The sequence below is a fragment of the Oncorhynchus keta genome, chromosome 11, assembly GCF_023373465.1.
Source record: "Oncorhynchus keta strain PuntledgeMale-10-30-2019 chromosome 11, Oket_V2, whole genome shotgun sequence".
Classification (NCBI taxonomy): Eukaryota; Metazoa; Chordata; class Actinopteri; order Salmoniformes; family Salmonidae; genus Oncorhynchus; species Oncorhynchus keta.
The window spans coordinates 37,059,591-37,074,952 of record NC_068431.1 but is presented as its reverse complement, the minus strand read 5'-3'; the positions used below and the strand labels follow the sequence as shown (position 1 = coordinate 37,074,952).

Here is a 15,362-nt window from a genome sequence, read left to right as displayed (position 1 = left end):
CCCCTCTTCTCCTACGGCAGGTCCAGCATGCCATGCTCCTCCAGGACCCCCTGAGTTCTGTCATACACCTCTCCGATGGCCCGGACCACCCTGTTCAGCACCACGCTGGCCTCTTCCTGGTTCGTCACACACACCAGCCTGTAGAAGAAACTCCGCTCAGGCATGGCGATGAAGGCTATCTCCGCTGCCCTGCGTACAAACCAGGAGTGGTGGTGGGCCAGGGTGTGCTGATAAGCCTCACGGCAGAGCTCTGAGGGGCTCCGCAGCCGGCCGCCCACAGGCCCCTCCCCCAGCTTTTCCAGGAAGACCTGCAGCCACAACAGGGCCCGGTGCAGCCGGAGCAGAGTACGACACCCAGATTCTGTCATCTGCTGGAAGTCTACCAGGCCCCGGCTCAACTCAGTGTGGATCATAGAGCGCAAAGACAGGTAGGTACTGCTTGGTGCTGCCACTGAGGCCTCTGTCTCCTCCTGTCCACCACCATGCGCTCTGGTACCAGACACCAACCCCAAGGCTAGGCCCACTTCTCCCTCATCACTGCTACCTGCCTCCCGCAGGGTCAGGTCACGGATTATGGAAGTTTTGGCTTCAATCTCCTGAGATATGAGTCCAACCATCGGTCCAAGAGCCTCCATGAACCTGTCACAGAGGATGGAGCAGGAGGAGGAGAGAAGCAATCAACAACCACACAGAGCCCAAATAATCCACATCTCTGTTTAGAGTTCATTCAGCGGATGTGAATGTCCCTTCTATTCAGCCAGTGAGTGTATTGACTGGCTGGAGTCTGGTCTCTGTGTCTGCAAGTCCTGTTTGATGGGCTTACTTGATAAGCTCGTCCCAACTAGCCAGATAAGGCTGCAGCAGCACGTCGTTGGTGGGTGCCGGCGCAGCCAGCAGGTGAGACAACAGCTCCGACACCTGGAACTTCTGACCGGGACACACCTCCAGTATGGCCCCGTCCTCATCACTATCAGCCTCACTGCCATTGGACAGATGGCGAGGCTGGGCATGGGGGAAGAGGAGTGGGAAAGGGAGAGGAGAGGTTCATGTGAGTAAATTTGGTGGTCCCTATTAAGTTCATTCCAATAAAATCCAGCTGTGAAAATAGGTTTAGAATAAGGTTGTAATTGCATTTTACCATAGTTCTATCTCTTGTTGACTTACACTGTTTATCTGAATGTAACCTTTAAGACAAGAGTCCCACTGGTAATCCAAACTTCCTTCTGTAAAGAGAAAGAAAACTGCTAATAAGATACAATGTTTTCAAAGATCAGGGGAAAATGTGTTAACTCATCTCTATGTCAATAAAGTGGGAGGAGAGGTAGCTATGGTCTGCTAAAGAATGCACTCAGAAACATTACCAGCACTTTATTCTACTGCACTGTATCCACTGGCATGTACTTGGTATTTGTAACCAACTAGTACAAAATTGTGCCAATTTGTACATGTTTTGAATCCCAAAGAATCAAACATTTAATGTACATGTGTAGGTTATTACACGATAATGATCATTAACCATTATCATTAGTAATTTCTAAGTTAATACCTGGTCATTTTTTTACTCTAAAATAAAGTGCAAACAAAATATGTAATCCTTCAGAATAGTCACAAAACCTCACTCGGCTCTGTTAGACAGACATCATTTATAATCATTAAGTTATATGACAGTCCTTCTTTTAGAACATTCTACCAAGCTGTCACACACGGTCATGACCTCAGGGGCAAGGTGCGCCCAATGGGAGTAATAAAGGCTAATTAGATCACTCATGCATTCCATCTCATATCATGAGACTGACATCTATGATAATGGGAGATGCATGACAATAGGCTACCCTGTTGATTTAAATAACATACATCATACAATTGATTATTGCAAACTTGTGTATAACAAATGTTGAATTCACATACATCCTTGCAGCATAAACACACACCAGCAGTCAACTTCTTGTAAACGGAATGTTTCTTTCTCTATTTCAATACCTTTGTTGAGTGCATGTTTTCCTCACTGCAACTAAAGGTATAGTGCTTTATGAAGTTAGAAGAGAAGACAAGCTTGCCCTGATTATGGTGTAGAGTAGCAAGATGTGTTGGTATGTGGTATAGAGAGCAGCAGGGCCGGCTCCAGGCATAAGCGACATAAGCGGCAGTTTAGGGACCCGGCCACTAGGGGGCCCCCGACCCAAAAACGTATAATATAGTGCCTTCAGAAACTAGTCACACCCACTTTTCATTTTACACATTTTGTTGCCTTACAGCCTGAATTTCAAATGGATTATATTTAGATTGTGTCACTGATCTACACACAATAACCCATAATGTCTAAGTGGAATTGTTTCTAGAAATGTTTACAAATTAATAAAAAATGAAAAGCTGAAATTTCTTGTGTCAATAAGTATTCAACCCCTTTGTTATGGCAAGCCTAAATAAGTTCAGGAGTAAGAATGTGCTTAACACGTCACATTGCATGGACTCACTCTGTGTGCAATAATAGTGTCTGTACCACACACAAACAATTATCTGTACCTCAGTCAAGCAGTGAATTTCAAACACAGATTCAACCACAAAGACCAGGGAGGTTTTCCAATGGAAGGGCCCCTATTGGTAGATGGGTAAAAAAATAAGCTGATATTGAATATCCCTTTAAGCATGGTGAAGTTATTTTATTTTTTAATTTTTAATTTTACCCCCTTTTTCATGGTATCCAATTCTTAGTAGCTACTATCTTGTCTCATCGCTACAACTCCTGCACGGGCTCTGGAGAGACGACAGTTGAAAGTCATGCGTCCTCCGATACACAACCCAACCAAGCCGCACTGCTTCTTAACACAGCGCGCAACCAACCCGGAAGCCAGCCGCACCAATGTGTCGGAGGAAACACCGTGCCCAATTCAGTTGCCAGAGAGGAAGGAAACCACTCAGGGATTTTACCATGAGGCCAATGGTGATTTTAAAACGGTTACAGAGTTTAATGGCTGTGATAGAAGAGAACGGAGGATGGATCAACAACATTGTAGTTACTCCGCAATACTAACATAAATTATTTCAAACCTGCATCCTGTTTGCAATAAGGCACCAAAGTAATACTGCAAAGAATTGTCCTGCCATCAAAGCGTTATGTTTGGTGCAAATCCAACACTACGTCACTGAGTACCACTTAATATTTTCACGGATGGTGGTGGCTGCATCATGTTATGGGTATGCTCGTGATTGTTTGGATAGAAATAAACAGAATAGAGTTAAACACAGGCAAAATCATAGAGGAAAACTTGGTTCAGGCTGCTTTCCAGACACAGGGAGACAAATTCACATTTCATCAGGACAAGGCATAATAGACACTGGAGTTGCTTACCAAGACGACATTTAATGTTCCTGAGTCGCTTACAGTTTTGACTTAAATCAGTTTGAAAATCTATGGTAATGATCAACAACCAACTTAACAGAGCTTGAATAATTTTTTATAAAAATGGGCAAATATTGTACAATTCAAGTGTGCAAAGCTCTTAGAGACCCAGAAAGACTCACAGCTGTGATCACTGCCAAAGGTGATTGTAACATTTATTGACTCGAGGGGTTGAATACTTATCTAATCAAGATACATTCGTTTTTTTTCCATTAATAAAAAAAATACATTCTTCCACTTTGGCATTAGAGTATTTTATGTAGATCGTTGTCAAAAATGACAATTCAAATCAATTTTCATCTCACTTTGTAACACAACAAAATGTGGAAAAAGTCAAGGGGTGTGAATACTTTCTGAAGTTAGGAACTTGGTCGGGGTCTCAAACTTACTTTTGAGAGAATAGTAGAATACACAAGATGCTATTTTGAAATTTGCTTGTGCATCAGCAGTTTTTATCTGGTTTTGTCAGTCGCTGACAGTCACTCAATCAGCTTACAATTTTTAGATTGGGAAATTAATCTAACCAGCTATTATGGTCATAAATCAAATGGGCATGCAGGGCATGAGCCCAGGGGCCCTGACCTCCATTGATTTTGTTAGTTGCTCATCATTAACATGGTATACTTCTTGGCAAAATGTGTAGAATTGCAGACAATTTGCTGTAGAACTGGACATTCTCTCTGTCCCATGGAAAAATGAGTAGAATTGCAAGAAAGTTTTTATAAAATTGTTAAATGTCTCTCACCCCATGACATACTGTGCAGCATTACTGCAAACTTGATTTTAAACTGCAACAACTTGTCTACTCCCCATGGCAAAATGTGTAAAATTGAAGGAAATGTACTTTAAAACAAAACAAATCTATCTCCGCAGTCAAGAGGGGGACCACTCAAATGTTAGGAGGGCCACTCAAATGTTTTGCCCGTGAGGTGGGGGGCCCCCAACCAAATCACACTTAGGGCTCCTAAAAGGCTAGGGCCGGCCCTAGACCTTAGCCTAACCACAACAAGAGGAAAACAAACTTCTATAGATTCCCAGGTCAACAGACACCGTGTGATATTATTCTATATATTCAAACAAATGAGGCATGTGTAAATCAACAAAGCTACACTATATGGCTAACACATGGAATGTTTACTGTACAGGCCACATGCTCAGCCACTCAAAGACAGTCACATACTGCTAGCTCGAGTCACAGTAACACACATTCTCTAAAACACACACACAGCCTCCCCTCGGTGTTAGCTTGAGACAAATATGTTACTCACGGAGCCACATGGAGCCGAGGAAGAACAGTAGAACCACGATGGCCAAAGCCGCCTTGCCCTTTATCCCCATGCCGACTGCCTGTATGTGACTCAGCCTAGTCCTCTCTGTCCCCTCTCCCCCTTGATAAGCTACTATGTCTGCCAGCTTCTATCTATCCATACCGTTGCCTCTGCCTCGTGAGTGAGTTCTCTGGCCTTCTCTTCTTGAACGGCTCCCACTGTGTCTTTCTCAGTCTTTCTATTGACCCCTTTACCTCTGACCCACCCTGTCTTCCTAAGTCTGTCACCCTCCCCCTCTAACCACCAGACAAAAGTTGCTTTTGTCTCTGCTCTTGTGCCTCACTGCTTTAAGTGGCCACACCCATGACACTAATTCTATCAATCTTTAACTTTTAATCTTAAATTTTTGCTGTTGCAGTTCTCTCCTCTATTTCAAATTCAACTCTCTTGCTCCTGCTCTGCTCTGTCCGCTCTGTCTTTCTTTGACTTTGTTCCAGTCCTTCTTTCCTGGCTCCCTCTCTTTTGTTTACCAAACTGTTGATCTCTCTGTGTCAGTCTCCAACCTTGTTGCTCAATGGAAGGGTCCAGAGGTTAGCTGTGTTCAGTCAGCCACTGGCTGATTAAGCAAGCTGGTCTGTCCCACCGACCAACCCGACCGACAGTAACCCCCTCACTCTCTCCAAACTCATAATCTGTTCATTTTCGAAGCAATACCCATACTCCACACCATCTTATACAAACAAGACTTCTCTCATCACCCCCTTGAAAAAAAAATACAATCCCACTTCCAGGCTTGCCAAATTTCTAACAGCATACCAGTTAGCAATGAGCAATTGGCAGGCCTGCAGCCCTCCAAATTAATAACGGTGTGTGGTCAGGAGATTTGCTCAGCTGCTTTACTGGTGCGGCGTCAGCTACTAGATGCAAATGAACCCATCAGAGATGAAAATCCATCCATCAGAGATGCAAATCAGGTCATAAGTGGCAAACTCTGTTCAACTGCTGGTGGTAGGACTTGATGGTCATCTGCTTTAAGGCAAATCAGGTAGTCTAGCAGTTAGGGCATTGGGGCAGTAAGCGAAAGGTCGTTCTTTTGAATACCCAAGCCGACAATGTGAAAAATCTGTCGAAGGCACTTTACCCTAGTTTTCTCCAGGGGCGCCGTACTACTATGGCTGACCCTGTAAAACAACATTTCACCGCACATTTTGTTTTTTATTATTATTATTTATTTCACCTTTATTTAACCAGGTAGGCAAGTTGAGAACAAGTTCTCATTTACAATTGCGACCTGGCCAAGATAAAGCAAAGCAGTTCGACAAATACAACGACACAGAGTTACACATGGAGTAAAACAAACACAGTCAATATTACAGTAGAAACAAGTCTATATACGATGTGAGCAAATGAGGTGAGATAAGGGAGGTAAAGGCAAAAAAAAAGGCCATGGTGGCGAAGTAAATACAATATAGCAAGTAAAACACTGGAATTGTAGATTTGCAGTGGAAGAATGTGCAAAGTATAAATAAAAATAATGGGGTGCAAAGGAGCAAAATAAATACATAAAATAAATACAGAAGGGAAAGAGGTAGTTGTTTGGGCTAAATTATAGGTGGGCTATGTACAGGTGCAGTAATCTGTGAGCTGCTCTGACAGCTGGTGCTTAAAGCTAGTGAGGGAGATAAGTGTTTCCAGTTTCAGAGATTTTTGTAGTTCGTTCCAGTCATTGGCAGCAGAGAACTGGAAGGAGAGGCGGCCAAAGAAATAATTAGTTTTGGGGGTGACCAGAGAGATATACCTGCTGGAGCGCGTGCTACAGGTGGGTGATGCTATGGTGACCAGCGAGTTGAGATAAGGGGGGACTTTACCTAGCAGAGTCTTGTAGATGACATGGAGCCAGTGGGTTTGGCGACGAGTACGAAGCGAGGGCCAGCCAACGAGAGTGTACAGGTCGCAATGGTGGGTAGTATATGGGGCTTTGGTGACAAAACGGATGGCACTGTGATAGACTGCATCCAATTTGTTGAGTAGGGTATTGGAGGCTATTTTGTAAATGACATCGCCGAAGTCGAGGATTGGTAGGATGGTGAGTTTTACAAGGGTATGTTTGGCAGCATGAGTGAAGGATGCTTTGTTGCGAAATAGGAAGCCAATTCTAGATTTAACTTTGGATTGGAGATGTTTGATGTGGGTCTGGAAGGAGAGTTTACAGTCTTACTAGATATTTGTAGTTGTCCACGTATTCTAAGTCAGAGCCGTCAAGAGTAGTGATGTTGGACGGGCGGGCAGGTGCAGGCAGCGATCGGTTGAAGAGCATGCATTTAGTTTTACTTGTATTTAAGAGAAATTGGAGGCCACGGAAGGAGAGTAAGGCATTGAAGCTTGCCAGGAGGGTTGTTAACACAGTGTCCAAAGAAGGGCCTGAAGTATACAGAATGGTATCGTCTGCGTAGAGGTGGATCAGAGACTCACCGGCAGCAAGATCAACATCAATTATGTACACAGAGAAGAGAGTCGGTCCAAGAATTGAACCCTGTGGCACCCCCATAGAGACTGCCAGAGGTCTGGACAGCAGACCCTCCGATTTGATACACTGAACTCTATCAGAGAAGAAGTTGGAGAACCAGGCGAGGCAATCATTTGAAAAACCAAGGCTGTCGAGTCTGCCGATGAGGATGTGATGATTGACAGAGTCGAAAGACTTGGCCAGATCAATGATTACGGCTGCACAGTAATGTTTCTTATCGATGGCAGTTAAGATATCGTTTAGGACCTTGAGCGTGGCTGAGGTGCACCTATGACCAGCTCTGAAACCAGATTGCATAGCAGAGAAGGTATGGTGAGATTCGAAATGGTCGGTAATCTGTTTGTTGACTTGGCTTTCGAAGACCTTAGAAAGGCAGGGTAGGATAGATATAGGTCTGTAGCAGTTTGGGTCAAGAGTGTCCCCCCCTTTGAAGAGGGGGATGACCGCAGCTGCTTTCCAATCTTTGGGAATCTCAAACGACACGAAAGAGAAGTTGAACAGGCTAGTAATAGGGGTGGCAACAATTTCGGCAGATCATTTTAGAAAGAAAGGGTCCAGATTGTCTAGCCCGGCTGATTTGTAGGGGTCCCGATTTTGCAGCTCTTTCAGAACATCAGCTGACTGGATTTGGGAGAAGGAGAAATGGGGAAGGCTTGGGCGAGTTTCTGTGGGGGGTGCAGTGCTGTTGACCGGGATAGGGGTAGCCAGGTGGAAAGCATGGCCAGCCGTAGAAAAATGCTTATTGAAATTCTCCATTATAGTGGATTTATCAGTGGTGACAGTGTTTCCTACCTTCAGTGTGATGGGCAGCTGGGAGGAGGTGTTCTTATTCTCCATGGACTTTACAGTGTCCCAGAACTTTTTTGAGTTAGTGTTGCAGGAAGCAAATTTCTGCTTGAAAAAGCTTGCCTTGGCTTTTCTAACTGCCTGTGTATAATGGTTTCTAGCTTCCCTGAAAAGCTGCATATCACGGGGGCTGTTCGATGCTAATGCAGAACGCCATAGGATGTTTTTGTGTTGGTTAAGGGCAGTCAGGTCTGGGGAGAACCAAGGGCTATATCTGTTCCTGGTTCTAAGTTTCTTGAATGGGGCATGCTGATTTAAGATGGTTAGGAAGGCATTTAAATAAAATAACCAGGCATCCTCTACTGACGGGATGAGATCAATATCCTTCCAGGAAACCCCGGCCAGGTCGATTAGAAAGGCCTGCTCGCTGAAGTGTTTCAGGGAGCATTTGACAGTGATGAGTGGAGGTCGTTTGACCGCTGACCCATTACGGATGCAGGCAATGAGGCAGTGATCGCTGAGATCTTGGTTGAAGACAGCAGAGGTGTATTTAGAGGGCAAGTTGGTTAGGATGATATCTATGAGGGTGCCTGTGTTTATGGCTTTGGGGTGGTACCTGGTAGGTTCATTGATAATTTGTGTGAGATAGAGGGCATCAAGCTTAGATTGTAGGATGGCTGGGGTGTTAAGCATGTTCCAGTTTAGGTCGCCTAGCAGCACGAGCTCAGAAGATAGATGTAGGGCAATCAGTTCACATATGGTGTCCAGAGCACAGCTGGGGGCAGAGGGTGTTCTATAGCAGGCGGCAATGGAGAGAGACTTGTTTTTAGAGAGGTGGATTTTTAAAAGTAGAAGTTCAAATTGTTTGGGTACAGACCTGGATAGTAGAACAGAACTCTGCAGGCTATCTTTGCAGTAAATTGCAACATCGCCCCCTTTGACAGAGGAGGAGTAGGATAAGGCTAAAAGCAATGAGAATTGGTCGTCTAGAACGTCTGGAACAGAGAGTAAAAGGAGGTTTCTGGGGGCGATAATATAGTTTCAAGGCATAATGTACAGATAAAGGTATGGTAGGATGTGAATACAGTGGAGGTAAACCTAGGTATTGAGTGATGATGAGAGAGATATTGTCTCTAGAAACATAATTGAAACCAGGAGATGTCATCGCATGTGTGGGTGGTGGAACTAATAGGTTGGACAAGGTATAGTGAGCAGGACTAGAGGCTCTACAGTGAAATAAGCCAATAAACACTAACCAGAACAGCAATGGACAAGGCATATTGACATTAAGGAGAGGCATGCTTAGTCGAGTGATCAAAAGGGTCCAGTGAGTAGTGAGGTTGGTTGGGGTCACGGCGATTCAGACAGCTAGCCGGGCCATCGGTAGTTAGCTAGCATAGGATGGAGGTCTGTTTTTAGCCACCTCGTTTCCGTCGGTAGGATTAGTGGGGTTCCGTGTGATAGAGGATATCAATCCAATTCGCAAATTAAAAAAAACAAAACAGATATAGTTATAGAGGCCCAAGAAAATAGAAAAATATATATCCGGTGTATGTGACAAAAACATATCATAGCAAGCGCCATGCTTTTCATGCTGTGTAAGAGTCGGAGGAACACAACAACTGCAGAAGTCACAGTTCAGTAGATAAAGGTCAGGTCATGCTATGTTGTAAATATGTTGTTTGTTGTTCCTGTCTGTTGCTTATTTATCATCCAATGTGGACTGTATACTGTACATACTCTGACATGAGCCCAAATCAATACATTGCAAATAAAGGAAAGCCGCAGGTTCACTCAGATGTTTTCACTGTCATGGTGTTAACCAAAACCCACACAATAGGAGGTTCCTGCCATAGACGTTGTATATTGTATTGGATATTAACAGGAATTAATCTGTCCTAAATAATATTGCGTAAACATTTTCAGTCAACCTGCAGTAGGTTTTCCTGCAATTTATTGAATAGAGGAGTTTGTCAATGAATCTGCAAAGTCTTCCCTGCCCATTTATGTCAAAGGGAAGTGAAAAAATATCAAATATATGGAAGAGCGCAATCTGGTTCTCACAAAGAGAAGACTCTTTGCATCTGAAAGAAACATTTAGCTCTAAGCCCCTTATTCCGGAATCAGGTTTCGATGTCTTTATCCACCATTGTTGCAACAACAACAAAAATATTCCCTTTTCACCAACACTTCTGCTAAATGACAATTCTTCCATGGAATTTATGGTTTGCAAAAAAGGAATATGGCTAACCCGGATTTACATCAGCATAAAGGATGGTTGCATTACGTTGGCAAGACCCTGGCAAGACATTGCTAACTTGCTATTATCTTCTATTATTGAAAAAAACAAGAGAACTTGTATGATATATTGATCAGTAAACAGGGTTCTGTGTGGGTGGGGGGAGGGAATGTTGGGTATTTTATTTTATGCCTTGTCTTTAGTCCTAACCGTTGTCTCTTGTTTTCTTTACCATAAAACAAATACAAATGTAGCCACACAACATTTAAACAGTAGCAGTATTTGAAAAAGATCAAACAAACGTATAGTTCAGTTGGTAAAGCATGGCTTGCAATGCCAATATAGTGGGTTAGATTCCCGGGACCACCCATCTATAATGTAGGCATGTATGACTGTCAGTTGCTCTGGATAAAAGCATATGCTAAATATACAGTATTCTTATACAGTAGAAAAGCTCTTTCACCACACCATATTGCCTATGTGACTAGCAGCATAAATGTTGCTTCCTAGGTTGGTGATTGGCTGTAGACCAACAGTATCTTGAAGTATGTTGACGTCAGATATTACCCTGAAAAACCCTGATGACACATCATGTAGATATCTGAGATGCATATGAGATCTGAGATGCATGGGTTGATAAATTACTTGGGAATGGAGGAAATACTGTAGGTGTTCCATTATCACAATTACTGATCGACTTTGGTTATTTTCAGTGGCTGTGGTGCTGTTGAGGTGGAGGAGGGGCAGAGACATTGGACTCAAGACTGTGGACTAATCACATTCATGTGATCAGGGGGGGAGGGGTTCTGCATAATTGTGCTTTTGTTGGAGGAGAGAAAAGGGAAAGCAAGGGCATTCATTAGGGAACGATGTAAGGGGAGGAGGGGTTGGTCATGTGAAGCATTTAGCCTACTACTTACCCTAAAGGAAGACAGCAATTGAGATAAGCCTTAAGTGGTGATGGTGTGTGTGTGTGTGTGTGTGTGTGTGTGTGTGTGTGTGTGTGTGTGTGTGTGTGTGTGTGTGTGTGTGTGTGTGTGTGTGTGTGTGTGTGTGTGTGTCAGAGAGTGAGAAGATCAAAATGTTTTTATTTATAAAGCCCTTTTTTACATCAGCAGTTGTCACAAAATGCTTATACAGAAACCCAGCCTAGAGAGAGAGCGTGTGAGAGAGGGCAATCAAAGTTTAAATATATTTTAGGCTGTTCAAACATTGAAATGGGCAATGTTACATGGGACATGTGTCCTGCTCTATGGCTTTAATTTGTGTGAAGTCTGCCATTGACCGTACGATAGGTATCGGTCTCCCAGACACAGAGGTTCCGGTTACCTCAATGGAGCACATCTTGTCACATCTGCTCCTGCCACGCCCTCTAGTGCTCATCCGGTGTCTCCTTGACCTGCCGCCATTCCCCCAGTGCTCTCTCCCTCTCTCTGTGTGTGTGAGATTGTGTGGGAAGAGACAGGTGTGCTGGAGTCAGAGCAGATCCCCACCAGCTGAAACCTGTTCCATAATCAAGACCTCTACAAATACTCCGTCCTGCCACTTCCACACTGCCAGATCGTAATCTCTGCCCAGTCAGTCCATGTTTGATAACATCGTTATCAAATATCAACAACAATTGTATGCTGATATGATTGGATTCTTACCACTCCAAGCATTTTGCGTACATAGGCCATAACAGTGCGCAAATAGGCTGGGACTAGAAACCTGGCATTTCTAACACCAGGCAGGTAAATGTCTAATAGAAAAGAAGGGGCTTAGCTGTGGTAGGCACCGAAGGCTGGAAGTATCTTCATCCCTCCGTCCGTTCCCGTTTGTAAATTAGACTCATAAAAAGCTTCACAACAATGTTGCTAATAGTCCATGGAGATCCAAGGAATGAATGGTAAAATAGAAAATAGTAGAATAGAGAGAATACCGCTGCCAGACACTATCAGCAGAAGAGACTGCCGAGAGTAAGAGTGTAGCCTGTTTGCCAAATAGCCAGCGGAGAGAAAGGATATGACACACCATATAAAACACAAGTCACTGCACAGGTGTAACCCAAACAATAATACCTCATACAATAATAAGGATTATAGCGACTCATATGCAACAAACAATAAATAACACAGTCATCAACAAATGATTTGCAGCAGTCTATCTCCGTCCCTCCATCCATTCCCATTTGTAAATTAGCCCCACAAAAAGCTTCACAACAATGTTGACTCCATGGACATCCAAGGAATGAACGGTCCCAACAGGTTCCAAGCACTCCGAAAAACAAACAAGACATGCAGAGTTGCACATACAGTCAAATCTGCCGCGCCAACCTAGGGCTTTCACACACAGCCGGAAGAGCCATATTTACTTCATCCTTCCTGACAACTGGTGCACTCTTAAAGTGTCAGCGCACAGTGAAGGCTCCGTGCAGGATTTCTCCACAACTTAATTAGGGAAGGGGGGATTCATGGTAACACGTATGACAGGCACTGAAGTGCAATAGCCTAAGAAGTCATTAGATTAGCTTTTATAACACATAAACCAATATACATCTATACAGGTTTTAAAAAAATTAAATACAAGTCATCATGTATTACAATGAAATACTGAATGAATGCATAATTTCTAAATAATCCTTCATCTGTTAAAGGTAAATGAAAAGCCTACTAAAATGTGCAGTTTTGTCACACAACACAATGCCACAGATGTCTCAAGTTGAGGGAGAGTGCAATTGGCATGCTGAATGCAGGAATGTCCACCAAAGCTGTTGTCATGAATCTACACACAATACCTCACGATGACCAAGCAAAAACAGGTTTTTAGACATTTTTGCAAATCTATTAAACATAAAAAGTATTCAGACCCTTTACTCGGGACTTTGTTGAAGCAACTTTGACAGCGATTACAGCCCCGAGTCTTCTTTGATATGATGCTACAAGCTTGGCACACCTGTATTTGGGGAGTTTCTCCCATTCTTCTCTGCAGATCCTCTCAAGCTCTGTCAGGTTGGATGGGGAGCATCGTTGAACAGCTATTTCCAGGTCTCTCTAGAGATGTTACACAAACAACAAGTGTGCCGTTAAATTGGCAAAAAACACACACATTTCTCTCCACAGGGCCATAGGGTGAGACAGGGATGCAGCTTAAGCCCCACCCTCTTTAATATATTTATCAATGAATTGTTGAGGGCACTAAACAGTCTGCAGCACCCGACCTCACCCTAATAGAATCTGAAGTCAAATGTCTACTGTTTGCTGATGATCTGGTGCTTCTGTCACCAACTAAGGAGGGCCTACAGCAGCACCTAGCTCTTCTGCACAGATTCTTTCAGACCTGGGCCCTGACAGTAAATCTCAGTAAGACAAAAATAATGGTGTTCCAAAAAAAGGTCAAGTTGCCAGGACCACAAATACAAATTCCATCTAGATACCGTTGCCCTAGAGCACACACAAAAATGATACATACCTCTGCCTAGACATCAGCGCCACAGGTAACTCCCACAAAGCTGTGAATGAGCTGAGAGACAAGGCAAGAACGGCCTTCTATGCCATCAAAAGGAACATAAAATTCGACATACCAATTAGGATCTGGCTAAAAATACTTGAATCAGTTGTAGAACCCATTGGCCTTTATGGTTGTGAGGTCTGGGGTTAACCAAGAATTCACAAAATGGGACAAACACCAAATTGAGACTCTGCATGCAGAATTCTGCAAAAATATTCTCTGCATACAACTTAAAACACCAAATAATGCATGCAGAGCAGAATTAGGCCGATACTGACTAATTATCAAAATCCAGAAAAGAGCCGTTTAATTCCACAACCACCTAAAAGGAAGGCGTACCTTCCATAACAAAGCCATCACCATAGAGATGAACCTGGAGAAGATTCCCCGAAGCAAGCTGGTCCTGGGGCTCTGTTCAAAAACACAAACAGAACCCACAGAGACCCAGGACAGCAACATAACCAAATCATGAGAAAACAAAAAGTAATTACTTGACACATTGGAAAGAATTAACAAAATAACTGAGCAAACTAGAATGTTATTTGGCCCTAAAGAGAGAGTACACAGTGGCAGAAAACCTGACCACTGTGACTGACACAAAACGTAAGGAAAACTTTGACTATGTACAGACTCAGTGAGCATAACCTTGCTATTGCGAAAGGCCATTGTAGGCAGACCTGGCTCTCAAGAGAAGACAGGCTATGTGCCTACTGCCCACAAAATGAGCTGGAAACTGATCTGCACTTCCTAACCTCCTGCCAAATGTATGACCATATTAGAAACACATATTTCCCTCAGATTAAACAGGTCCACAAAGAATTCATAAAACAAACCCAATTTTGATAAACTCCCATATCTACTGGGTGAAATACCACAGTGTGCCATCACAGCAGCAAAGTGTGTGACCTGTTGCCACAAGGGCAACCAGTGAAGAACAAACACCATTGTAAATACAACCCATATTTATGTTTATTTATTTCCCTTTTGTACTTTAACTATTTCCACATCGTTACAACACTGTATATAGAAATAATGACATTTGAAATGTCTTTATTATTTTGTGACTTCTGTGAGTGTAATATTTACTGTTCAGTTTTATTGTTTATTTTCCTTTACTTGCTTTGGCAATGTTAACATATCTTTCCCATGCCAATAACGCCCTTGAATTGAATTGTTAAATCGGGTTCAAGTCTGGGCTCTGGCTGGGCCACTCAAGGACATTTAGAGACTTGTCCCGAAGCCACTCCTACATTGTCTTGGCTGTGTACTACCTGTTGGAAGGTGAACCATCACCCCAGTCTGAGGTCTTGAGCACTCTAGAGCAGGTTTTCATCAAGGATCTCTCTGTACTTTGCTCCATTCATCTTTCCCTCGATCCAGACTTGTCTCCCAGTCCCTGCTGCTGAAAAATATCCCCACAGCATGATGCTGCCACCACCATGCTTCACCGTAGGGATGATGCCATGTTTCCTCCAGACGTGACACTTGGCATTCAGGCCAAAGAGTTCAATCTTGTTTTCATCAGACCAGAGAATCTTGTTTCCCATGGTGTGAGAGTCCTTTAAGATGCCTTTTGGAAAAATCCAAGCAGGCTGTCATGTGCCTTTTACAAAGGGGTGGCTTCTGTCTGGCCACTCTACCATAAAAGCCTGA

The 15,362-nt window shown here is 43.3% G+C and overlaps 1 protein-coding gene across 1 annotated transcript; it reads right to left on the bottom strand.

Moving 5' to 3' along the window:
- Nucleotides 1-5,345, bottom strand: gltpd2b (glycolipid transfer protein domain containing 2b). Its single transcript, XM_035780446.2, has 4 exons — nt 4,669-5,345; nt 1,165-1,223; nt 824-1,002; nt 1-639 (listed from the first exon to the last, which is right to left on the bottom strand). The coding sequence occupies exons 1-4, from the start codon at nt 4,736-4,738 to the stop codon at nt 12-14; spliced, it is 936 nt and encodes a 311-aa protein (XP_035636339.1). The 5' UTR covers nt 4,739-5,345; the 3' UTR covers nt 1-11.
- Nucleotides 5,346-15,362: the final 10,017 nt, after the last annotated feature.